General features: G+C 40.8%; 4 protein-coding genes across 5 annotated transcripts; 3 read left to right on the plus strand and 1 right to left on the minus strand.

The window, feature by feature from the left end:
* Positions 1-88: 88 nt before the first annotated feature.
* Positions 89-7808, plus strand: LOC136438653 (uncharacterized). Of its 2 annotated transcripts, none has more exons than XM_066433562.1 (9): positions 89-198; positions 738-1161; positions 1391-1474; positions 3049-3137; positions 4889-5068; positions 5430-5567; positions 5919-5974; positions 6149-6285; positions 6945-7808. In XM_066433562.1, exons 2-9 carry the CDS (start codon positions 837-839, stop codon positions 7262-7264), a joined length of 1329 nt encoding a protein of 442 aa, XP_066289659.1. In that variant the 5' UTR covers positions 89-198; positions 738-836; the 3' UTR covers positions 7265-7808. The 2 variants fall into 2 exon arrangements, with proteins under 2 accessions (XP_066289659.1, XP_066289660.1); XM_066433563.1 differs by having other exon boundaries at positions 928-1161.
* A 908-nt stretch (positions 7809-8716) lies between these two features.
* LOC136438656 (uncharacterized) lies at positions 8717-14477 on the plus strand. The gene is made up of 9 exons (XM_066433569.1): positions 8717-8819; positions 9621-9796; positions 10288-10371; positions 10546-10634; positions 10875-11054; positions 11473-11610; positions 12046-12101; positions 12349-12485; positions 12859-14477. The coding sequence occupies exons 2-9, from the start codon at positions 9637-9639 to the stop codon at positions 13167-13169; spliced, it is 1155 nt and encodes a 384-aa protein (XP_066289666.1). The 5' UTR covers positions 8717-8819; positions 9621-9636; the 3' UTR covers positions 13170-14477.
* Positions 13385-17345, minus strand: LOC136438658 (6-pyruvoyl tetrahydrobiopterin synthase-like). The gene is made up of 7 exons (XM_066433572.1): positions 17244-17345; positions 16341-16470; positions 15740-15819; positions 15486-15508; positions 15234-15290; positions 14635-14705; positions 13385-14421 (listed from the first exon to the last, which is right to left on the minus strand). Exons 2-7 carry the CDS (start codon positions 16436-16438, stop codon positions 14298-14300), a joined length of 453 nt encoding a protein of 150 aa, XP_066289669.1. The 5' UTR covers positions 16439-16470; positions 17244-17345; the 3' UTR covers positions 13385-14297.
* Positions 17346-18366: 1021 nt separating this feature from the next.
* LOC136438652 (WD repeat and coiled-coil-containing protein-like) lies at positions 18367-24525 on the plus strand. Its single transcript, XM_066433561.1, has 8 exons — positions 18367-18648; positions 19490-19584; positions 19721-19950; positions 20088-20346; positions 20723-20914; positions 21374-21505; positions 21686-21800; positions 22024-24525. Exons 1-8 carry the CDS (start codon positions 18428-18430, stop codon positions 22802-22804), a joined length of 2025 nt encoding a protein of 674 aa, XP_066289658.1. The 5' UTR covers positions 18367-18427; the 3' UTR covers positions 22805-24525.
* The last annotated feature ends 268 nt before the right edge of the window (positions 24526-24793 follow it).

Below are 24793 nucleotides of genomic sequence, written 5' to 3' on the forward strand. Positions count from 1 at the left end.
TTAGAAGCAAAATGTATAACAAATAAATACAGACTATTTTTGGCGTTTGGATGTGTTCTTGGGTTCACCTGTAGGTCAGTAACCCGGACCAAGTACACGTAGAAGTGTTGCGGCGCACAAAAACTGCAAAAACTCAAGTTTTCTGTATTTTTCCCGACCGTTAGAAGTTCACATCCCCCTCTTTTAGCAGCAAGATAGGTCTGTATCACTGATTTGTTATGCATGACCAAGGACATTATATAGATACGCCATTTTCGGTTCCCTGAAGTCCTTGATGCACATGATGATGATGAAGTCCTTGATGCACATGTAACGTAAACGTTATGTAAGTTACGTTTATAATATGCAAGTAAAATCGTGGAGCATGAAAGAACAGCAAACCTGAGTGAGACAAACACACTGCATGAAACATCCAACGCCTTTAATAAATATTGAGACCAAGGAGGTTGCAAATTGATAAACCCCCTGTTGAAGAGTTTGATTTTTGGTGACACCTCAGGAGCGGAGCCTTTTATCAACACTTCAATAAGAGTGATCATGTTGACCTGTAAACTATGACGCAGTGGTAGTCAAAAAGCATGTTGATTAGTAATTTGATCTGCTAATTTAGATATTAATCAAGAATCTAATCTCTTATTGATAATCTAACTCACTCCCAACTTAACTAATGTCTCAGTCTGCTCTATGCGAATATGCTCGATTCCATGACTAAGTTCATCTCAAATTTTGTCTTTCAGAAACCATTTCCCTGTGGCAGGGTAGTGTATGTGTAGAGACATGTAACATAAAGATTACTAACAGTAGTGCTGACACCTGCCTGGCTTCTCCAAAGGACAATGTTTTTTTCGACCTCCTGCAGTAGAATACTGACTTCTACTTTGCACAAGACACTTTTCACCAGGAAAGCACATTTGATTTCATTTATAGACAGAGGAAGAATCCCTCTACCTTTGTGTAAAAGTACCAGGTCATTACCAGTGCAGCTCTGCAGAACTATGTCTATGTACCAAGGAGGTGGGTCGAACAGTCAGGACGATGGCACTGTCCATGTTATCGACATGCGCAGCGACACCATCACCAAACCTACCCCGGCCATGCGCCAGGCGATGGCCAATGCTGAGGTCGGAGATGACGTCTATGGGGAGGACCCTACTGTAAATGGTGAGTTGTTTGTAACTCTACAGTCAGGCTATATAAAAGTATTCCATTTTAGTACAACTAGTACAACTTTTGGTACCTGAAAAGACTTTAATAATAGACAACAGCAGTTGCATTGATTAACTTGAGAAGTTTGATAGTTTTGGAATAATGGTGGTTCTGATTTAGACAACTTGGTCTATTAAAACTACTTTATTGAGTACACCCTTTTACATTTTTATCCCACAACCAGCTCTTCAAGAAAAGGCTGCAGAACTCTTCGGAATGGAGGCAGCCCTTTTTTTCCCCACTGGAACCATGGGGAACTTATGCTCTGGTGAGTTAATTCTCTGCTACTTACAGTATATACACAATAGCATGGTAACACTTACTAAGGGATGTCCCTGCAGCTCAACTGGTAACATCCTCACAGTTGAGCTCCTGGTTTCAATAAGTTGGTAACTGGGAGACCCTGTTTCAATCCTGGATGACCGACATTTCGGTTGGGGTTGCACCCGTCTTTTAGAAGGGACGTAAAATGGGGGTCCCGTATTTGAGGAGGTGCTTTAATAGAGCATGTTAAAGGGGAAGGGCAAGCAACCCTCCCTGTAGAAATTCTATAGAAACAGCATGCAGGGAAACCTGCTCAGGCCACTAGGCACTACAAGGTGAATAATAACAACACGATACCGATCAGTCCCACAGAAAAGAGAGAGAACTGGTATACATTCCAAAACCAGACTTTCAGAACTTTGACAAAAAAGTACAGTATTTTCATAATTTGTCTATGTTCTGTACATTTGTATATCATATCTGTGTTCACAACTTTATACATAAGTATATCTTTATAAGATATGAAACAAGTGCTTTTGCAAAAAGCTGCCATTTTCGCTCAATGAACATGATTATGTACACATGGTTAGTTGAGGAGTATATCATAACGGGATGTGATATTCTTAATCCGTCACCCTAGCCCTTAATCCGTCAATATAACCCTTAATCTGTCAACATAGCTCTTAATCCGTCAGCCTTGCACTTGATCCGTCAGCATATCCATTAATCCGTCACCACAGCCCCTAATCCGTTGCCCTTTCCCTTAATCTGTCATTATAACCCTTAATCTCAATCACCCTAGCCCTTAATTCTTATCATAACGTATAGTACACCTTTGGAAAATGAAGGCAGAAATGACATACATGAGGTATAAATGACATGGCACGGGTCCAAATTATGGTTGTACATTTACCCAGCAACCAACCAACCAACCAATCAACCATACGTAGAAGCATCCGTTGAATGGTGTTTTCCGTTATAATGAACAATAAAAAAAATTGTGGCATGGTTTGGATCTAAGATCATAATATAAAGACGTTGTATACATCAGACGGAATTTTGAAAAGAAAAAAAAAAAGAGAAAAAAAAACCTTCCCCTGACGGATTCGAACCGAGGACCTTCGAGTCCACACGTCATGACCTTCCACGACGAGGTAATGGTACAAGCCATTCTGGTACACTACTTTAAAGGTATATAATGGTAAAACCTCTATGCATGGTAAATTTTTTTGTCATTTTCTTGACAAAACTAGTTTCTTCTTGTTCAGTTTTGTGGTATAGATGTAATATGGCCATGTATAAAAACATGGATGTAATGTACTACCTTCCAAGATCCATGGATCGCATGTAACTTTCGATGGGATACTGTATCACAACTCTATCAAAAGCGACACCTTACGATTTTATTACGTAGTACATGGCTGCAGGGTTAATCAAGATCGTACCATGGTCGGTCGGTTGGTTTACGCACCCATCATATGATCCCGTCTCAATATCCATTTTCGCGACATCGCGAAAATGGAAAAAAGATAAGTAAAATGTGCTTTAGAGAACTCTTGCACTTGTGTTGTTCCTCAGTCATGGCCCACTGCTGGGAGCGTGGCTCTGAGATGCTGCTAGGTGACTGTGCTCACATTTTGATATACGAACAGGGTGGATCTGCACAGGTAAAGACCAACCTTTTTTAATGTCCTTGATAAATCGATTGTCCTTTAAGTTAAATAAATGATTGAGTCTAGTACCTTAAAATAGAAATTTCAATACAACTATTCAAAGTATGACCTTCTTTTCAATTATGTTTCGCCAACGAAACATATTGTTTTTGTCACGTTTCTTCTTCTTCTTCTCCTTCTTCTTCTTCTCCTTCTTCTCCTGTCAAATCTTCAAATCACTTCTTCTCGGTCGTCCGTCGACCAAATAAGCTGAAATTTGGTATGCAGGTAGAGTACGTGTATACCCCCAGACCCTTTTAAAATTTTTTTCATATAAGTTTTTAAAATGATTTTATGGAGGTTTTTTGGTCATTTTCAGACAAAAGTCGCACATGATGGCCTCCAGTGCCGTGGTGTTGAAACCTGAGGACCTGAAATTTGGTTTAGTTGTGCATTGGATATTTACCCAAAGGACCCCATTATTTTTTTTTGGCATACACTAGTTCAAAATGATTTATTTTGCAATTTTTTGATGCAATTTTTGGTTATTTTCTGTCGGGGCCAGCAAGAACTAGGTCATACTGTAACATAAGCCCTCCTACACTTCCCCCCTGTCTGGGACTTAAAACCAAGCAGATGTCAGGGGGTACCTCTACTAATGGTATTACAGGAAGTTATATGTACCTTATGTTACATGGTACGGATGTTATATTTGAGATGTAGGTACCTATAGGAAAGGTGACTACACCTGACAATTACTTATGCTAATGAGGACCTAATTCGCATAATGTATGCATAAAGTTGTATGTCCCTTACCGTTAATGCTGCGGATGTCATCTTTGAGATGTAGGTACCTTTAGGAAAGGCGAACATACCTGGCCATAAATTATGGTAATGAGGACCTAATATGCATAATCGATGCATGAAGTTGTCTGTCCCTTAGCGTAAAAGCTGCGGATGTCGTCTTTGAGATGTAGGTACCTTTAGGAAAGGCGAACACACCTGGCCATAAATTATGGTAATGAGGACCTCATTTGCATGATTTATGCATAAACTGGTAAATCCCTTACCGGAAAAGCTGCAGATGTCAGATTTGACATGTACGTACCGTTAGCAAAGGTGATCACACCTGGCCATGAATTATGCTAATGAGGACCTCATTTGCATAATTCATGCATAAACTTGTATTTCCCTTACCGTGACAGCTGCGGATGTCATCCTTAAGATGTAGGTACCATTGGGAAAGGTGAATGCACCTGGCCAAAAATTATGCTCATGAGGACCTCAATTGCATAATTTATGCAGAAACTTGTATTTCCCTTACCGTACAAGCTGCAGATGTCATATTTCAGATGTAGGTAGCTTTACGAAAGGTGCACACGCCTGGCCATGACATATCCTAATGAGGACCACACTTGCATAATTTATGCATGATGTTGTATTCCCCTTACTGTAAAAGCTGCGGATGTCATCTTGAACATGTAGGTACATGTAGGAAAGGTGAAAGCACCTGGACATAACTTATGCTCATGAGGACCTCATTTGCATAAATTATGCAGAAACTTGGATTTGCCCAGGAGTTATTTTGGGACAGCCCACTTCTTGCATGAGGAGTATGGGCGAAACATCCTGAATTTGCTCTTAAAGCAAATGACGGCCAGTCTAGTTCCTCCTGCTTTACTACTTGACACTTTCAAAATTTGCTACCTTTCAGCGTTTCTGTTTGATAATATTTCAATCTGTATATAAAACGTTTTTGAAACCAGTTGGGAAGTGTCCACCCCAGGACGGTCAGAAACAAACCAGACGGTACATTTGACCTTGAGGAGGTGGAGTCCAAGATCAGGACAAATGACCCCCACCTGCCCATCACCCGGCTCATCTGTGTGGAGAACACCCAGAACATCTGTGGGGGGCGGGTGCTACCACTCAGCTTTCTCAAGGAGGTGGGGACAGCAATCATCTGCTGTGTAACTATATAATGCTTAACGATATACAATTTTATCAGTTCATTACTAAGTTATGCACACAAGAAAATTCAAATGGTTATAATTTGCAAATTTAATTGTTATTGTAGGTGGGAGGGAGAGTATAGTTTGTTTGTATTACACGGTAAACTGCATCATGGTGTAACACACCAGGTTCATATCTGGACAGATTTATTTGATCCACTCACACTGGATCCCTACTCCTTTCGATAAGTGAGGTGTGACTCTCCTCTAACACAGGACCTGGCCATCCATCATGACGTGTCATGGTATAGCCTTCAATGACAAAGAAAACCTTTTATTGTGTGGTACCTTTCAGGTACGGAGTCTTGCTGACAAACACAAACTTCTCGTCCATATGGATGGAGCTCGACTGATGAATGCAGCAGTGTCATTGAATGTGCCACCTAGTGAAATCCTGCAGTACTGCGACTCTGTCAGTATGTGCTTGTCCAAGGTAACAGCAATTTTTATACCCTCATTTTGCACAGTATTGTCCAGTTTCTTGAATTTATACAAGAGCAAGCTTAGTTTTTGATTGCACTTGGCATGTAATCAATGTAGCTCTCTATGAAACCCCTACCATGATACAAATGAAAAACTTAGACTAAGTACATGTACGTTGTATGTGATTGAAAGGACATACCGGTAGGAGACCTGTATTAGCTTGAGCCATGATAACATATGATTCATGATCAGCATGAAACGACTGTAGGCATCATCTTACTTGAAGCTATGCTATAACTCAGTAATACTAGAACTCTCTTGTTGACCTCTTACGACATGCATTATGTGACCTCCATTTCAGGGCCTGGGGGCCCCAGTTGGCTCTGTTGTAGGTGGCAAGAAAGACTTCATTGCGAGGTAAGGCTGTAAAGGCTCAGCCCTTATGAGATTCCATGTTACTTTACAAACTGACTCTACATGTGTATCTCCACATTCCTATTGCTACTTTCATAATCAGAGCACTTTTGAGAATCAATTTGAAATCTTGACATAGCCATGGCAGAAGTTACAGGAGATGAAAATATCATGCAGGTGTGTGCGGCTGCGTAAGGTGCTCGGTGGTGGAATGCGGCAAGCAGGTATTCTAGCTGCAGCTGGTCTCCTGGCCCTCACAGATGGCGCTGCCAGGCTACATCAGGATCATGACAATGCCAGGGCCATTGCAGAGGGTAAGGCCACAAAAACAAAACAAAAGTATCAATGGTCCAGGCTTTTGGGTTATATATATATAAAGTCTTAACATGCAAGTTCATCTGTTGGTTAATGACATTCATTCTGAATTAAGAACTTTACAAGAAAAACATTTGGAAGAATCAGGACTTACCCAAATTTTGTCTGTCTCTGTAAACCTTGTTCACAAAATGTACTGATCTATTGCTACTTCCAGGTTGTAAGTGCCAGGTAATCTGTGTCGCGGCGGGGGTATTAATGTAGCGATGTAGAAACACCCCTGTGTAAGAATGGTATGGTCCCAGCACGCACGCATGCGTGCTGGGCAGTTGCATAACATCAGAATAAGAAGTTGTCAATAAAGTCGTCTGTTCCCGCACTTTGGATTCCTGGTCGATCCTGCGTCGGTGTTAGTCGCTGGAAACACAGCATAAGAGGGGTAACATTAACACAGATTATCTTGCACTCACAACCCATTGCTGCAATCACTTGTCCCTAACGTCATGTCCCAGAAGTCTAGCAAAAAATTTGGATAACTCCCAATTCTTCCAAGTGCTCGTCTTGTAAAGTTGAATCTTCATTGTCATATGAAGTCTTGTCTGCTTGACATCTATCGTACGGAATATTATCCTCTTGATGTCTTTTATTTCCCTCTCAGGAATCCACGGCATGGACCCGTCCGTGTTACATATTGACCTTGACACCGTGCAGAGTAACATCATCTTGTACCACCTGGTGTCACACGCCGTGACCCCCAGCCAGTTCTGCGACATGCTAAACACCTACGACCCCAAGGACGATCTCGATGTGAACATTCGAGTTGTAATGTTTCCTTTTGATCTTGGACGTTCAATTCGCTGTGTGACCCATCATCACATCACCGCAGAAGATGTTCAACTTGTGCTTAAGAAATTCAGGGTTGTTGTAGACAGGGTGGCTGCAATGGCAGGCAAGAGTGCTGACAAAAGCAGTAGCTAAAAATCCTCACTCTACCTCAAGTTGTTCATCAAAATTCTGCCAACAATTTTTTTATCCACAAGTACTGTACTTAGGTAAGGTTATTGTGCCATGATGGCAACTAGTGTGCTATCTGTAGAATATCAGTTTTCCACCATTATGCCGAGACCAATTTCGGTTCATTGTATATGTGTGAGAAAGTGTGTGTATTACTTCTGTTATTTATTTGTGATACAGGGCCCCACTGCAAAGCACTTACAGTGAGCTGGGTAATACTGGGTAAACATGACGGAAAATAAAAGATATAAAATGAGTGAAGTGACATTTTTTATATCAAGGACAGCCTAGCCTTTCTTCAAAATAGCAAACAAATCACCTATTTTACTCAAAGGCCTTTGGCAGTTTTATGCTCACTGCGCACAACTGTTAATGAATTGTATCCGTTGCTTTGGAAATATGTGTGACTTTATCAGTACAGATCAGTACACTTATTTCAAAGGCATCTAGTGATAATTTCTTCTAAGATATTCTATCATGGGTAATAAAACTGACTCCATGTCAAAAACTTTTTTCTCAATTGTTTGATTTTATTCACACAGACACAATATCAAACTTTAAAAATATGTAAGCATGTGTCTTATGAAACAACATATATACACATCTACAAGTACATAGCACATGTTACATTATCATCCACAATACTTTAATCCCTATAAATGTCCATTCTCACTACCAGAAGTAGTCCCTTGGTACAATGCTGTTTATCTGCGACAAGTGGCATCTTTTTCTCTCCACCAACTATTTACATTGTATTTCAATATGATCCAATTCACTGAATACGACATTTGATTTATGACATGATGATTGATGACTGAGAAAAATACCTAGAATTGTTTTTCAAAATCCCACATTGCCACGCCCCCTTCCACTCCCCTTCCACATTGTAGCTCACTTCATCAGTTTATGGCGAAACACAGTTGATTTAGAAATGGATGAATTAACATGAAGACTGCATCAGCTACATGTGATGTTAAAAAAAGGGGTTGACCTCCTTGATGTAAAATAGTGAAGAAGAAGAGCAAAACAATTATTCTTAACATCTATAAAACAACAAGGCCGCCTTGTTTTGCCAAAAATGCCATTGGGAATGCGATCGTGCAATTTGTAGAATATTTGGCAGCTGACTAGCAGCACTATACTAACGGGTCCGTTCCTGAGGTGTCGCCAAAAACGCGTCTCCAGCAGACGAACTTTGGAGCCAAAAGAAAGCATCTATATGTAGCTACCAATACCTAGTACGTGTATCTATTGGTGTGCCAAGTTTAAACAGATAAGATGCATACCAAAAATGAAATCACAGTATGTCAAGTCCTATTTAGTCAATCGTAATAATTTTTGTATGTCAGAGTATTAGTGGAAATATTTTTTTCGTGTTTGGCTGTGTTCCTGGGTTCACCTTTAGGTCAGTGACCCGGGCCAAGTTGCGGCAAAACTTTTGAGTTTTCTGTCATTCTTTCTTCCTGACGGTTTACATACGCTCATAGCGTTATCTCCTTCTTCTAGTCCGGCAAGATAGGTCAGTATCACTTTCAAAGTACATTATATAGAATAGCCTATCAGAATTTGCTGGGTTTCGGCGCGGGTTCCAATCAAGGGGGCGTGAGGACTAATAATTTGCACATGCAAGTATAATTAAATTATCGTCACCTTAAAACTAGGATTAATAGGAGAATATGCAGTGAGAAACACCGAGCCAGGCATTAGCACACTGCGTAAAACATCCCACACCTGTAGTAGATACTTAGTATTGAGAGAGCTAGGTTATAAACTCCTTGTTGAGGCGGAAACTTAATTTAATTTTTTGTGACGCCTCAGGGGCGGAGCCTTCTTATCAACACTCCCTGATTGTTGCCAGAAAGTGCTCACAAATCATGTCAATTGCACTGCATACTATTTATTACACAACAACCTCATATGTTTGATTCTCTCCTGATTTCATTAAATGACTTTCCTCTCAATTTTCTAGCCTCCTTCTAGGAGCACTGTTTTTTTTTGGGGGGGGGGGGGGACCCCAAAGCGCTGATTCACAATTTTCAACATGCAGAAACACTCACCTGGCATTAGAGAACCAGCAGTGGTCCATGCCGCCAAATGCGAATCATCACTCAAAAAGAAAAGGCGCTCTTAGAAGTCTACAAAGAAGGCCTATTTTTTTCCCTGCCGTCTGCATCTGTAATAGAAAGATAACATTAGTGCTGACACTTCGCTTGGCTTTTTGTACTTCTTGTTGTAGAATATTGACTTCTACTTTGTAAATTGTATGTAACTTATTGTAAGACACTTTTTGCTAGGAAAATACATTAAATTTCATTTATAGACACAGGAGTACCTCCATGTACCAAGGAGGTGGGTCGAACAGTCAGGACGATGGTGCTGTCCGTGTTATCGACATGCGCAGCGACACCATCACCAAACCTACGCCGGCCATGCGCCAGGCGATGGCCAATGCTGAGGTTGGGGACGATGTCCTTGGGGAGGACCCTACTGTGAATGGTGAGTCTTTTGTGTTTAAACCACCGATGCTAAGAATTTACCTGTTTTTAGGACTTACCAGTAACTGAAGAAGCTTCCACAATACACAATGGAAATTGCAATAATTATTTTGATAAGCACTTGTATAATAGTTGTGGAATTATTACGGTTATGATTCAAGCAACTTATTATCGTGTGGCGTACAGCAGGGTTTTTGGCCAAGAACCCGGCGATCCCAGGTTCACATACCCTGGTGCCACCAATGTTGTGCCGTTGGGAAAATGCACTTTACACAACTTTCCTCATTCCACCCAAGTGTAAAAATATGCATATCATGTGTGGGTTACGACACCAGCAATAGCTGCCTGTGTCCCTCGTGTATTGCACTGTTGCAATTCTAATAAAATAATAAAATAAAAATCAAGATTAAATTTGTTTTCACTATATGATGAACTGAGTTCACCATGTCTCATTTCATAATGATGAATTATTTCATTTCATCCCACCAACAGCTCTACAAGAAAAGGCTGCAAAGCTGCTTGGAATGGAGGCAGCCCTGTTTGTTCCCTCTGGAACCATGGGAAACTTCTGCTCAAGTGAGTTTCATTCGATACACACAGTGTCAGTATGTAGCCTGGTGACGTAGTTAGGTATGATTTCAGTTTACTTTAAATCATTTCCAGCTGCTGCCGCGCCGTATGCCTGAAATGTGACGTAGATAGAGAAGTTTCAGTTGCACTTGCTCACAGCCTTGTTGTGTTGTTCTTCAGTCATGGCCCACTGCTGGGAGCGTGGCTCAGAGATGCTGCTAGGAGACTGTGCTCACATCTTTATATACGAACAGGGTGGATCTGCACAGGTATAAAAAGATCTTAGACCTAGGAAAACTATTTGATTATTAGTCTGACCCAAAGTTACAATTTTTGTAGAAAAAAATCCAAGGCATGCATCAAATGATAACTGAGGTAACCTTTATTTAGTCTAGTTGACTTATTTTTGCATCTTTTCTTTGCTTTATTATTAATAAAAGAAATATTCAAGAGTTCCGACCTCCTACAGTCTATACCAATAAAGTCTATACTAAAAACTTTTGCCACAGTTGGGAGGTATTCACCCCAGAACTGTCAGGAACAAACCAGACGGTACATTTGACCTTGAGGAGGTGGAGTCCAAGGTCAGGACGAGCGACCCCCATCTGCCCATCACCCGGCTCATCTGTGTGGAGAACACCCAGAACATCTGTGGGGGACGGGTGCTACCACTCAGCTTTCTCAAGGAGGTGGGGACAGCAATCATTTTCTCTTTGGGGTGAAATTGCTGCTGAATAGTTACTATGTTGAACTTCACTTTTTAATGCCATGCCATGTACATCACCCTCCTGAAAGCAGAGCCCCTTTTGCTCGATTCGTTAACTCTCTCGCGTAGGGGCCCTGCTCTTAAGCCCGGTAGACACGGTTCTGGCGATGTTACTGACGGTTGCTCATCAATAATTAATGAGCTATCCTTATTTGGCTCAATTGGCAGAACCTTGTCTACCGGGGCTAAATAGCAGGGCCCCTACGCGAGAGAGCTAACGAATCAAGCGATAGGGGCTCAGACTCGGGCTGCTTTCAGGAGGGTGAAATTGTACATAAGAAATGGAAGAAATATGTTGATTCACAGTATGATGTAGTATTTGCCATGTGTCTCCTTTGCAGCTGCGAGACCTTGCTGACAGACACAAGCTCGCTGTCCATATGGACGGGGCTCGGCTGATGAATGCTGCAGCGTCACTGAATGTACCACCTAGTGAAATCCTGCAGTACTGCGACTCTGTTAGCATGTGCCTGTCCAAGGTAGCCATCTTTCTTCTCCACAGGAATATCAAGTCTCATGGATCCCATTGAAAACCTAGAATTGAAGACTTTTATTATTTTTATCCTAATGGCTTCAAGTAAAATTCTAGCTAGCCACATAAATGTTAGGCTCAGGGCTCTCTGTGGCTCACAGGCAGCCTCACAGTTGAGCCCCTGGTTCCAATTACATCTTACGTAAGTTGGTAACTTGGAGACCCCAGGTTCAATCCTGTGTCAAGACATTTCAGTTGGGGCTGTACCGTCTTTGGAAGGGGCATAAAATGGGGGTCCGGTGTTCAAGGAGGTGCCTCAATCATATTTAAGGAGAAAGGAGTAGCTCTTACCCCTCCCAAAGACAATTTACCCCACTGAAACTGAAACAGCAAGGAAATCATTCAGTCATTTATCAACCATTCACAACATACTCTAATTCAGGGCCTGGGTGCTCCTGTTGGCTCTGTCATAGGTGGCAAGAAAGACTTCATCGCAAGGTAAGGATTAACGTCTAATCCTAAGGACTGCAACCCTTTATTGTAGCATTCATGTCGGTTGAGGAACATTAGAGCTGGGATTCGAACTCACAATTTCAATTGACCAGAGGCAGGGACTACCACTGGACTACTTTTGTATATAGAGATTAACATAAAACTCACACCATCTTCTGCTGTCATCAGATGTATGAATTTGAAACCGTGACACAGCTATGTTAGAAATGACAGGAGAATGAATTCTTTGCAGGTGTGTGCGGCTGCGTAAGGTACTCGGTGGTGGAATGCGGCAGTCAGGTGTTCTAGCTGCAGCTGGTCTCCTGGCCCTCACAGAAGGTGCTGCCAGGCTACATCAGGATCATGACAATGCCAGGACCATTGCAGAGGGTAAGGCCACAAATACCTGGTTGTATGGATGTCATTCCTGATAGAGCAAGAAAACATAGGTTATGTGGGTCGTGCTAACCACTACGCCGGGCTAAAAGGTCCGGACCCGTTAGACTGGTCAGTTAGTGTGGGTTAATCCCAACTGTTACACAGGCATGCCCTCTACCCAGCTGTCAGCTCATCAGAGAATCCCGTAAATGTTTTCCTCAGAGCCCATTGTCTGATTGGTTGACAGCTTGTTAGAGGCCACGCCCACAAAAGGGGAAACCTCAGCACGGTTGAGCAGTGCCTCCCCAAGTTATATTGTATAGACCGCAGGCAAAGCACTGATAAACTTTCATACAACTACAAATGTCTATATTTCCCTCCCAAGGAATCCAACGTCTGGACCCGTCAGTGTTACAGATCGACCTGGAAGCCGTGCAGAGTAACATCATCGTGTTTAATCTCGTGTCACACGTCGTGACCCCCGACCAGTTCTGCGAGATGCTCAACACCTACGACACCAAAGACGACCTTGATCTGAACATCCGTGTTTCAATGTCTCCTACGGGCTTCAAACGTGGAATTCGTTGTGTCACCCATCTCCACATCACTGCCGAAGATGCCCAGCTTGTGCTGAAAAAATTCAGGATTGTCGTAGACAGGGTGGCTGTCATGTCAGGCAAGAGTGTGGATAAATGACATGTCATACCTTGGCCATAATACCGTTTGATACAGGTATTACGGACGGGTCCGTATTTTATGGTAAAACACAAGCTTCTATCATATTATTTGAAAGGGCTGGTTCCTTGGGTTATATGGAATGCAACAAGTTTTATTCTCTACATCTTGAATGGGTGAAGTGATATTTTTAATTAGTATTCTGAACACTCCAAAAAAAAGTCCAGAAAAGTGAACAAATCGTCACAAATTTTACTCAATGGTCTTTTGAGATTTTATGCTTACTGATATTATTTATCAGAATACGGATCAGAACAAACAATTTTAAAGTCATATGGTGATAGTCTTCAAAGATATTTTATCATTGTAAATAAAAATTGACTCCACATCAAGAACATTTTTTCTCTCCATAAATTGATTTTGTTCACACAGAACACAACTAACATCAACACAAAATGTCAACCTTTAAAAAGACGTAAGCTTATGTCTTATGAAACAGCCCACCTTATATACATGTACATGTATACACAACTATAGCATACATTATATTATCATTATATAATACATATACATCCCAAGGTCTTCAATTCCTGAATGAGGTAGCGGTCTCTATCTGCAACAAGTTGCATTTCTTTCTCTTCACCAACCATTTACATTGTATGTATTCTATATGATCCAATTCACTGAATATACGATTTTATTAAAATCTTTTATACACCTGTCTTCATCATTTGTGGGGACCTTAACACTTTCAATGTTTTTCCAAAATGACTTTCTATCTTTGCACAAAATGAATACCCGAAGCATAGATTGAGAATCTTTGGGTGCATCTGCATGATATTTGGTAGGTTGGTATATACATGTAGGTGTCTCAAAAACGAAGGTCGAGTTTGATAGCCTCTTAGCGGCTTTCTTCGGTACTTTTGATATCTCATGCTATGGCCATGATTTTTTTAGCAGCTGATAGCTCTTGGGGCTGAGAGTAAGTGATAATGGTTTAGGCTACAGTGGGACCTTTTGCTGGTAACTTTGGAAGAGGATAACTCAAGCAGGGCTTGATGGATCTGCATTGTTTTTAGCATGTGGGTACCTTAGGTGATGATTAACATGATGAGATATATTTTCTCTTCCACAATGTTTTCTAGTTGTCTATTCACCCCTGTAGCACACAATGTTCTTGTCTGTCTCGTGAATTTTGACCTCATACAATGACCCGTCTGGTAGTAGGTTCAGCATGTTGTCCCAGATGTAGATGGCCACATTCTCTGTTGTGCTGCAAAACACATAAAACACTGTTAAAACTATGTAGCTATAAATGTTAGAATGTTATACAGTATCTATGAATTTAGAATGTTACAACTAAGATTTTATTTTGTCATTGATTCATTATGTGAAAATAGAAGGTAAATGTAGTCCCATGGCCATGGGTTGTTATCCACTGTGTCTAGGACACGGTATATAGGTGTGCGGAAATATGAAGATGTACCTGACAATGCTCTGGAAATATGGCACATCCTTATCCAAGTTCTTGTGGTCTAGAGGCTCCATAATTGCTCTCTGGAAGGGGTCACAGAATTATTCATAGTTTAATTAGATTTGATTGTCCAGTCACACGTCACCTGTGAAATCCTGTCTGCAAAAGAGGGTGCAAAGCGCCACATTGCCTATAGTTTGTGCCACTGTAAGCACACAATTGGATGTCCCTGTAGCTCAACTGGTAGCAGCCTCACAGTTAAGCTCCTGGATCCAATTAGTTGGTAACTGGGAAACTGCGGTTCAATCCTGGGTCAGGACATCTTGGTTGGGGCTGCACCCATCTTTCGGAAGGGACGTAAAATGGGGGTCACATGTTCGAGGAGGTGCCTTGTGCACGATAGAACCCTTCCTGTAAAGATATACCGATACCTGCTACTGATACTTGCTGCTCTATGTACTACTAGGCACTAAGGGTCTGAACGAACAAACATAAGCATGCAACAATTAGATGACACCATAAAAATGAAAGAAGTGGCATGTAACTAGTAAGATGTCCATTGCAACTTTATCTGACAGTTGACGCAACAAATATACAAATGAGCCACATACCTGCATAACAGCCTTGAGGTCAACCAAGTTCATGGCCATTCCTGTAACAGGTTCAACCTAGGGGAGAATAGGCATGAAAGATTTCACATAAATCCAACCATTATTACTAAACTTCTATGCTTCACAAATGTTGAATTGGAGCGAGCCAGCTATGATTAATGGTGAATACCTTATTATGCCTCACAGAAAAAAGGTATCATCGCAGCAGACCATCTATCAGACAAGTCACTGGGAAGCCATGAATGAACTTACCTCTTTTCTCAGTGTCACTTCCACTGTAAGATAGAAAGGATTGGGTTAACTCATTGATACAGCCTCGGCATACAGGTAATTCAACATACATGTTTATACCATGTTTAGAATAAGAATAAGAATAAAATTACAAATGAAATTCCCTACTCTTTTCTCAATATATCTTGCATTCTACATTCTTACATTCCAGTTATTCAATACTTTTGTCTTACTGCTTATCCATAATGTTTGATGACAAAAGAAATAGTAAGAACCTTTGTAGTTGTGCCCATGTCCATTTGGATTATTGCACTTCCCAAATATCCGCAGGTTTTCTTCATCATTCAGCTGATGACTACAGGAAAACAGAAATACAACAGTGAAGACTAAAGATGAGGTATTAATCAAAGCATAACTTACAATGACAAAATGCAACAATATCAAACAAAAGTCACTTAAGATGAAAAGAAATAACTTTCTTTGCAGAGGTAATAAGAGCCTGATACAATTGTCATCATTGTGACAAGCTCTGTATAAGTGGGTACCCCTAACGACCTGACATTACCGTGTGTGTGTAGCCACGAGTCGTTAATCAATGCTCCACTAGCGCCTAATCACTTTCTGCCTGTCTACAACATTGGACAAGAGCCACACCAGACTTCCATTTCTCCAAGTATCCTATTACACCATTTCTTTCTTACATCCTGGCAGGCTGCCACTCTTCAATATTCACATAACTGTGGACACACACCAAGACAAACAAACAGACCAAAAACAGTACCTCCAATTTTCACAGAGGTAACTACTAAGTACACTTCTTGACACGTAGTGGAGCACAAAAGTTTTCTGCAATCAAAAGACCTGTTGTATACTCACCTGTGTAGCCTGTGAGAGGCGCTGAAGCTCTCTATCCGGCTGAGGTAAACAATGCGTGGTGATCGGCCAACTGGTACACCCCTGAGTTCTCCTGCCATTAGTTAGTACACCTCCTTTCCCATCAGCTAAACTAAAAACATTAAAAAAAAGGTTATACTGTAAATATTGAAACTCCGCAGTGGTTTTATTTTCATAGTAGAGTAAAGTAGAGTAGAGCAGAGTAGAGTAAAGTAGAGTAGAGCAGAGCAGAGCAGAGCAGAGCAGAGCAGAGCAGAGCAGAGTAGAGTAGAGCAGAGTAGAGTAGAGTAGAGTAGAGTAGAGTAGAGTAGAGTAGAGTAGATCAGTTCGGCCAGGTAGGAAGATCTCTTCCAGTTGAGGCCGCTCATCCATTTGCATGGACAGTCTAAGGCTTTGTTGTTGTATACTCAAGTGTGTTTGTTTTTAATACTGTAGTGCTATCAAATTGTTTCAATCACAAATTCAAACACATAGAAAATCTCCTTTTCCCGCACACCGCGTAATAAACCACCGCAAAAGTAAATGCATTTACAGTATTTTTGAGTAATCATAAATTGTCAGTGAGCATATGGAAGGAGTTTTAGAGCACGAATATTTCAACGCTATAGCATTTGATGCATGGAACAGTTATAAAATCAATTTCCATCCATCCAACGGTTGTTTTTTTGCAGTTCCTGGTTCTTTTGGCCTCCGGGTATAGCTCTTTTACATAAAAAAGAACACTCATGATCACCCCTCGAGCCCTCCCCCTAAAAAGCCGGTTCGTTTCTTGGTAAAAACAACCGCTTAGGTGATACTTAGACACATCAATCGACACCTACACATCGGTTTATGAGTCAAGTTACTAAAACGGTGTTGATCACCTAATCAAACCTCTGAACTTACCACTTATTCACCTAAATTATCTGTAATCAGACAAACAGCTCCAAACAAGTACAGCAGACGAACAATTTGTGATAGCATCGACGTGCACAACATGGTGACATGATTTTGCTCTATCAGATATGTGACACGCTAGAGCTGACTGTAAGTACTGTATATATAGTAGAATACTTATGGTGTTATTCTATCAGTTTAGAATTATTACCAGACGGCAAACAGACTTATCTACGAGTTAGAATCGCCATAAAACCTATCGGAAACGTTTGGATGCGATTAAAATTTTGAGGTCATGGGTCATAGAGCGAAGGTGAGTTATTCTTCGCGCGCTTTTTTCCATCTTCACCCAGCTACAGGTAGGTTGCGAACAAGTAAACAGGAGGAAATATAGGTTGTGATACTTCACCAACTCGGTAACTTCTAGTATTGAGCGTCAATATGTTTCTTAACTTTCTGACAGTCTACGAAGCTGAGCAGATTTTGATAGTTAAATCAAGAAGTCGTTTGTAAGCTAGAGGACCCCCCCCCCCGGCATTATGAGCATCATAAGCTAGCTCTTTGAAGATATCGGTTAGCTCTGACTCTGAATGATGTAATTTAGCTTATCATAACTTGTTTAGTTCTTGACAGGAATCGAATTATCCAGCTCCCACAACTCAAGATTATCGATTACGACATTTTACGTAAATAAATATCATGTGTTTACTTATTATGAATTCATTCTTTTTTTGAAACGTGATGAATCAGTTTGATGTTCTACATTTTGATTCCTTCTAAGGAAAAGGGTCTGCATGCTTTTTTCTGTAAGGCTTAGTGAACTTTTCTGATTCACTGTTAATCGTATATAGCTGGCCCACTCGAATACAATGTTTAGTGTTGTTGTTGAATTATTCGTGAAGCATAGATGGTCGCTTTGATTCAGCAAAACACTTTTTTATAATCTAGAATCCATCGTTAAGCATTATTGATGAATTCTTCATATCACGTAGTGGAACACCAGATTGCCTAACGGAGCGTCCGGCTGTGTCTGTGTTGCACCCTGGTTCGGTATAAGTAGTTTTGACTGACACGCCATGATTTAAAAATGGAAAGTTGATTAACCAGTAAGCATTGCCATATTCTCCTAAAATCTAACTTTAAACGTGTTTCCAGATCCCCCCATGCACACCCTCAGGTGAGAAGACCACACGATGGAGCTTGGTTACGGGAATCTCCAGAGAAATAACATCAACACTCTTCAGTATGGAGTCCACCCCGACCTGGGTGTGGTCTGGGGAGATGGACAGGCCCTGCTGCTGACCCCACTGACCCGCGTAGGCAGTCATGTGACCTGTGGTGACCCTGTGACCTTGAGGAAGCTGGAGAAGGTCAAGACTGTGGCCTGGAGTGCTGAAGTCAGTAGAGACTACAGGTGGGTCATCTGCTACATGTACTGTAAAAGGGGAAATGTATGCGGAGATATATGTTCACAGTTTATGTTAAACCACCGCTAAAACTTTTGTTCTGTCTTCTGCCTAGCTACCCCCTTATTTTAACCAAGGAGACCAAGGACATTCCGCCAGGGTTTTGAAACAACTGCGTGCAAAAATACTCAATTTTTTTCCTACCACGAAATTAAATCCCTGCAAACATTTCCACTTTCACAGTACATGTATTTCATAATTGTACATAGCATCTAAAGCTGACATGCAAATTGGTAAGGAAAGTTATGTTTTCATCAGTATTTATTAGTCGGTTATCTGATTGCTTTTGTTTGTCTGTTTGTTACTTTGTTTGTAAGCACAGTAGCATGAATTGTTGCAAAAAGATGTCTCCAATTTTCAAGTCTGCAGGGTTTTAGGTTCGATTTTATGTTAAACCACCGCAAAAATTTTTGTTCTGTCTTCTGTCTAGCTGCCCCCTTGTTTCAACCAGGATTTTAAAATGACTGCGTGCAAAAACACTCCATTTTCTTCCTACCACGAAATTAAATCCCTGCAAACATTTCCACTTTCACAGTACATGTATTTCATAATTGTACATAGCATCCTAAAGCTGACATGCATGATGATAAAGGATGTTATGTTTTCATCAGCATTCATTGTTCGGTTATCTGATTGCTTTTGTTTGTCTGTTTGTTACTTTGTTTGTAAGCACAGTAGCATAAGTTGTTGCAAAAGGATGTCTCCAATTTTCATTGTCAAGTCAAGTCATTTCTAGGTTCAAGTCAAACTACATACATGTACATGTACTATGTCCATCATTTTGAGTAGGTATCTGGCTGTGAGTACTGGACAAGTGGTCAGTGTGTGGCTGGTGAAGGGGACAGAGACCACTAATCTAACTTCAGACCAAGTCGCCCATCTAGGTAAGGACTTCCTTTTCCTTTCACCACAACTTTTGATCATCTTTTGATTGTTGTCTTCTCAATATTTCTGGTATGGCATGGAAAATTATTGACTAATAGGTTTTAACTTGATGAATTCATTTCTCTTTCTTTCCAGATATTTCTCCACTGCCACAGGGCTTGTTGTGGCACCCTTCTAAACCAATACTCTGTATTCTGGCTCGAGACAAGATAGTTGCTGCAACCCTAGATCAACAGAACAGCAGCCAGCCTGTAGTTCTTGACCTTGACAACAGGGGGCATATCTGCTCAGGTGTATGGGTGGCAGGTGTCAACAATCCATGTCTTCTTGTTGCTGTAAAGAAGAAAACAAGTGTAGATTTTATGGTAAGTCCCAGTAGTCCACATCAATCTAAGTTTTTGGCTTTGAAGCTAGGATTCTATTAAGTATGATACCGCTATCCTAATGATATGTTAACTGTTAACTCTCTGTGATGTAATAGTTCAAATATTTTTTCTTTCAGATTTTCCACAGATGGGACAAACAGACCAAGCCAAATCTTGCAGATGCCACAGTCATCACCATGGAAACACCTGTGAACGTAAGGTCAATGTCCTCTGTAGGCAGTGACATGGTTGCCATGACAACAGATCTGCCCCTTGAAACCCTCTGTTGTCAAGGTGACATGTTTGACACATCAGATGAAATATTTGAACCCGTCCACAACTCAAATACAGAGGTGAAATCCAATTCTGTTGATGGATTGTCAGCAATGTCAACAGGTAAGCTTCATGTACTTTGTGCCCTTTTTCATCAGTACTCCATTGTAATCTATCTGAAAGTAAATTATGCCGCAGTGTATTTGTAGCGCAGTGTATTTGTATGCACATTTTAGTGATGCTGAAGAAGAGTGATGGATGTCAATCGAAATGTCCGGAAGTAATCTCCTTATCTTATCCAGTTGTAGGGATTGTATTGTCTTTATATGTTGTTTACCTGTATTCAAAGGTTGTACATTTGTATTTGGATCTGTTTACATCTGAAATCATGTGAGTGATTTTTATCTGCACTACCTATGTACAGTCACAATTTATTTACATTTTTATGATTTCAATAACAACCTGTTTTGCTCTTTAAAAAATGCCTACGAAAACTCAGGCCCCATCGACCTGACATCCCTGTGTGCCACAAGGCGAGGTACACCGGCCCCTCTTACGCTGTTCAGACAGCTGCCCAGGCCTGCTGTCAAGGAAACAGCAGAGCTGGTGCTGTTCAGAGTGAACAGCACAGATGTGAGGGAGCTGAGTAGGGTGGGGCTGACTAGGATCATCACTCCAGATCTCATCACAGGTGGGTGAGCTTTCTTCAGAGGGTCTGCATGGTGGGGAACTTGGCAACACTTCTGAATCTGTATCTATATAGCCGGTATAACTGCCCTTTGGCATAACACGCCAGCTTTGCAGGCACGCAGCGCGGCAGCAGCTGGTTATATTACACCAAACAACCTGTCACGTGTAACCTTTTTATATCTAACTGCATGCATTGTTTGAAGCCATCTAATGAGGATGCTATAACATTGGCAATAAGTCTTTATAGTGCTATCTGTTGTCATTATGTCTTAGCCCTTGTTGCTAATGTCATATGTAAAGACTTGCTGACAAACCAAAACATTGCACTATTTCCTCCTATCCGCAATAATTCCTCTTGGTCTATTATTCATAAGGATAGTTTGGTGTATCAACTGTTGTGAGTTACCTGCATCAGTCCGTTTGATTGGCAAATATCTGTCTGTTGCTCATTTGGTTCCAGCCAATCACAGGTGTGGTCACATCACTGTGGGCAGTAACACAGCTGACACACTCCAGGTTTTCTCTCTACAAGAATCTACAACATTGAAGAAACTGCAAGAGATCACCCTTACAGATGGGGAAAAGGCAAAAGGTATGAAAACTGCAGCAGTTTCCTTTCCTCGTTGCCTCAAATCAGATGAAATGGCATGAAAGATATATTTTTTACTTCCATGAAAACGGAGGTATTGTAATCAGTTGTGTTTGTTTGTTTGTCTTGATGTGTGTTTGGTTAGTGGTCAATTTAACATCATTCTCTTGACATTTTTCATAGGGATTTACATGCCGGACCAGGGGTGTGTCGTTGCCATGGTAGGGAAACCCATGGAGCAGGACTTCTCAGCTCTCCTTCCCACATCTGCACAAGAGATGTATCAACTCAGACTCAGGTAAGCTACATAAGGTAAAACCGTATAGGTAAGGTCCCGTAGCCTTTTTGAGGCCGTAGGGTTTATTAAATCACTGTGCCTAGTATGAAATTGTGTAAAGTGCTGGTCTGCTGCTATTCTCTCCATTGTATATTTTGTGTGTTTTCATTGCTTTCATATCAGCAAAAGGTAAGATTTTATAATCACTATTCCTGATAGGTTTTCACTTTTTCTACCCATCCAGATGCTTTGAGCTTGAGGATATTCAGAGGACGTCCCCAAAAGAGGAGAAGAAGAAGGAAGAATTGTCTCAGCTGAGGCTGCCCAGTGGTGGGGTTCTCCCTACACTGTTAACATGTGGTCAGGAACTTCACAGGACAGTGGTACGGACAAGCAGCTCACAGAAGACCATGCAAAGTCCCCTGCTACAGGATGTAACCAAGACATCCCAACAAACAGTTGAAAGAGACCAGTTACCGCTAGGTGCAAGAAGAAATTCCCGCTTTGAAAGTTGCACCTCAGAATGCATGAGAGAAGACTTCCTACAGCACTCTTCAGAAGGGAATGAAGAAAACACACAGCATCGAACCAAAAATATAACAGATGTAGACCTTCTCCCTAGCCTCAAGGACGCCTTACATGCTGTAGAGTCATTAGAAGGGGAGATGAAACAACAGATAGAGAAGATAACAAAAATCAAGCAAAGCCTTACTGCTTACTCTAGAATATCTCAACACACAAATAGTGTCCAACAACATCCTGAATATCTTAGTCTAGAGAATGCTGAAGTTGTACATATAGCATTTGAAGATTCAAAATCCTCAGAGAAGATTGTAAAGGCTTTTTTACTAGATAGAGGCATGTTGAAGCTCGAGGTAGTTAAGGAAGTGTTCGGACTAAGAACAGTGGAGTTGCTCTGTAAGGGAGATTTTGTTGTTGTTACGGCCAACAAGGCTGGTTACTTTCCTCTGAGATTTGACGCTGGGTCAAGTATTATCATCAGAGGGGAAAAGAACCTATCATAATATTTTGTCGTCTTTCTGCTGCCTTCTCAAGTATGTATCTTTTTTCCTTTTAGGTAACTAAAAATGTGTCATTCACACCCAAAAAAAATTTGGCACCTTAATTAAGATGATGGAAACATTGTAACTTTGTTGAAATCAGCACTATTTTTGATTTGATGAGATCCTCTCGAAAGTATGTTTTGCATAAGATACCTTTGGTCTGAATAAACATTCTGTTAACAGTTTATTCAAGTTTCTTTATCAAATAGTTCAGGTACAGGTACCTGGTCTGTACCTGTACCTTAACCTCTGTATCAGTACCTGATGTTATGTTTAGGTATGCAGCACTATATCATGAAGTAATCACACTTTCGTTCATTGCAAGAGACAAAGCAGATCTGCTGTTTTATTCACCATATAACTCATCTCCCTGTTCTGACTCTGGTGTGGAAACCATCATACTGTGTAATGTAGAAACAAATAGCTCCAATGTTTGCACAAAAAAACAGTTCTTGGACACCTTCAACAATCTACACAAGAAGAAGCAAATTTGTTTTATATATTTACAGTACATAAGGAATGAATTGACATCAATATTTTCATAGTCTTACACCCCGAAGCTGCGACCGCTGTGCGACCAAACATTTGACAGGTTGCTGAACAAATATATAAACAGATTAAGGACAGATCTTTTTACGTTTGATATGTTTTGTTGTCTTTTAAATCACACTTTTACTTTGTGCATCATATTCCAAATATGACATTAAGGGTAATCTCCAAGCAGATCCCCACGGTGCCAAAATCGTGCAAGCTAGCCAGAGAAGCTCCAGTCAGCCAGAGAAGTTGTCAGGCACCGTCGGGTTGCAATAAAAACTTCTGCCAGTTGGATACGGTCTTTGCAACTGTTGGGTCTGCTTGGAGACTATTTTTGGTCGCTCAACGGTTGCTCAGCAATCACTGTGTAGTGGAAAAGGGGCTAAAGAAAAGCTGATATGCATTACATAACTAATATTGCTACTGATATGTATACAAGTTCAGTTGGCAACCATTATGTACAACTGTAATAAAAGTAGAGGTATAGACTGCAGATTGGGTACTGTTTGTAAGTTCCAGATATCTCTAAACATAAACACGATATGGGGTGGCAGTTTTTAAAACAAGTCCAAATTCTCAGAAACCTTTGGAGAAAAAGACAGGAATGGGTACTTTTCCAATAAGATACAGTTTCCAAGTAGTAAGGCACAGGTATTAATTAGTATGTACAAGGAGGTTAAATATCTAACCTCCTTAGTATATACCAGACCTCCAGGTCAAGCCATAAAAGTTGTAGAATGTGTAGATAATTGGAATGGCTTGCTTACTTAGCTTGCCATCCAGCTCAAAAACCTTGACCGGAGGGTCTGTTTGGGACTTATAAAGGCATCACCGATGGTACAGATGCAAGGCCACAGCAAGTAAATTTTATGGATGACATCAGCTTGCATTGATTTTCGACTGGTTTTGAAAAAGAATCTGTTCTCCAGAGATGGCCAACATGCCAAGAAAGTACCAAAAATGGGAAAATATGTCATGTGGTAGCCTTGAGTATACTTGTAAAAGTGACACTAGTGAGGTAGTAATGGAAGCAACACTTGTGAGGTAGCCATGAGTGTAGTTGCCTTCTTAGTGATACTGGCCTTCCACACATGTGTCACTTTGTGCACTCCTTGAGTACAGGAATAAAAGACTTGTTTGCTGCGATACCATCTTTCGTCGCTTCAATTCTTGTCACATTTCTGGTCTCTGTTTTAGAAATTTTGGCATTTTGTTTCTTTTACTCCTCTTTTTTGTCGCACTTTTGCATCAGATTTGGAGTCTGCAGAGAATGTCATCCAAAAACTTACTTGCTGTGGCTGTATGTACAGAAACACATAATCTACAGTGTTTCTATAACCTTAGTTCATAGGAAAATAACATAGTCTTCTCCTCTACAAAAATACAATCACATCTATAGAGCTTCGGACTTCAATA

The sequence above is a fragment of the Branchiostoma lanceolatum genome, chromosome 7 (assembly GCF_035083965.1).
Source record: "Branchiostoma lanceolatum isolate klBraLanc5 chromosome 7, klBraLanc5.hap2, whole genome shotgun sequence".
Lineage (NCBI taxonomy): Eukaryota > Metazoa > Chordata > Leptocardii > Amphioxiformes > Branchiostomatidae > Branchiostoma > Branchiostoma lanceolatum.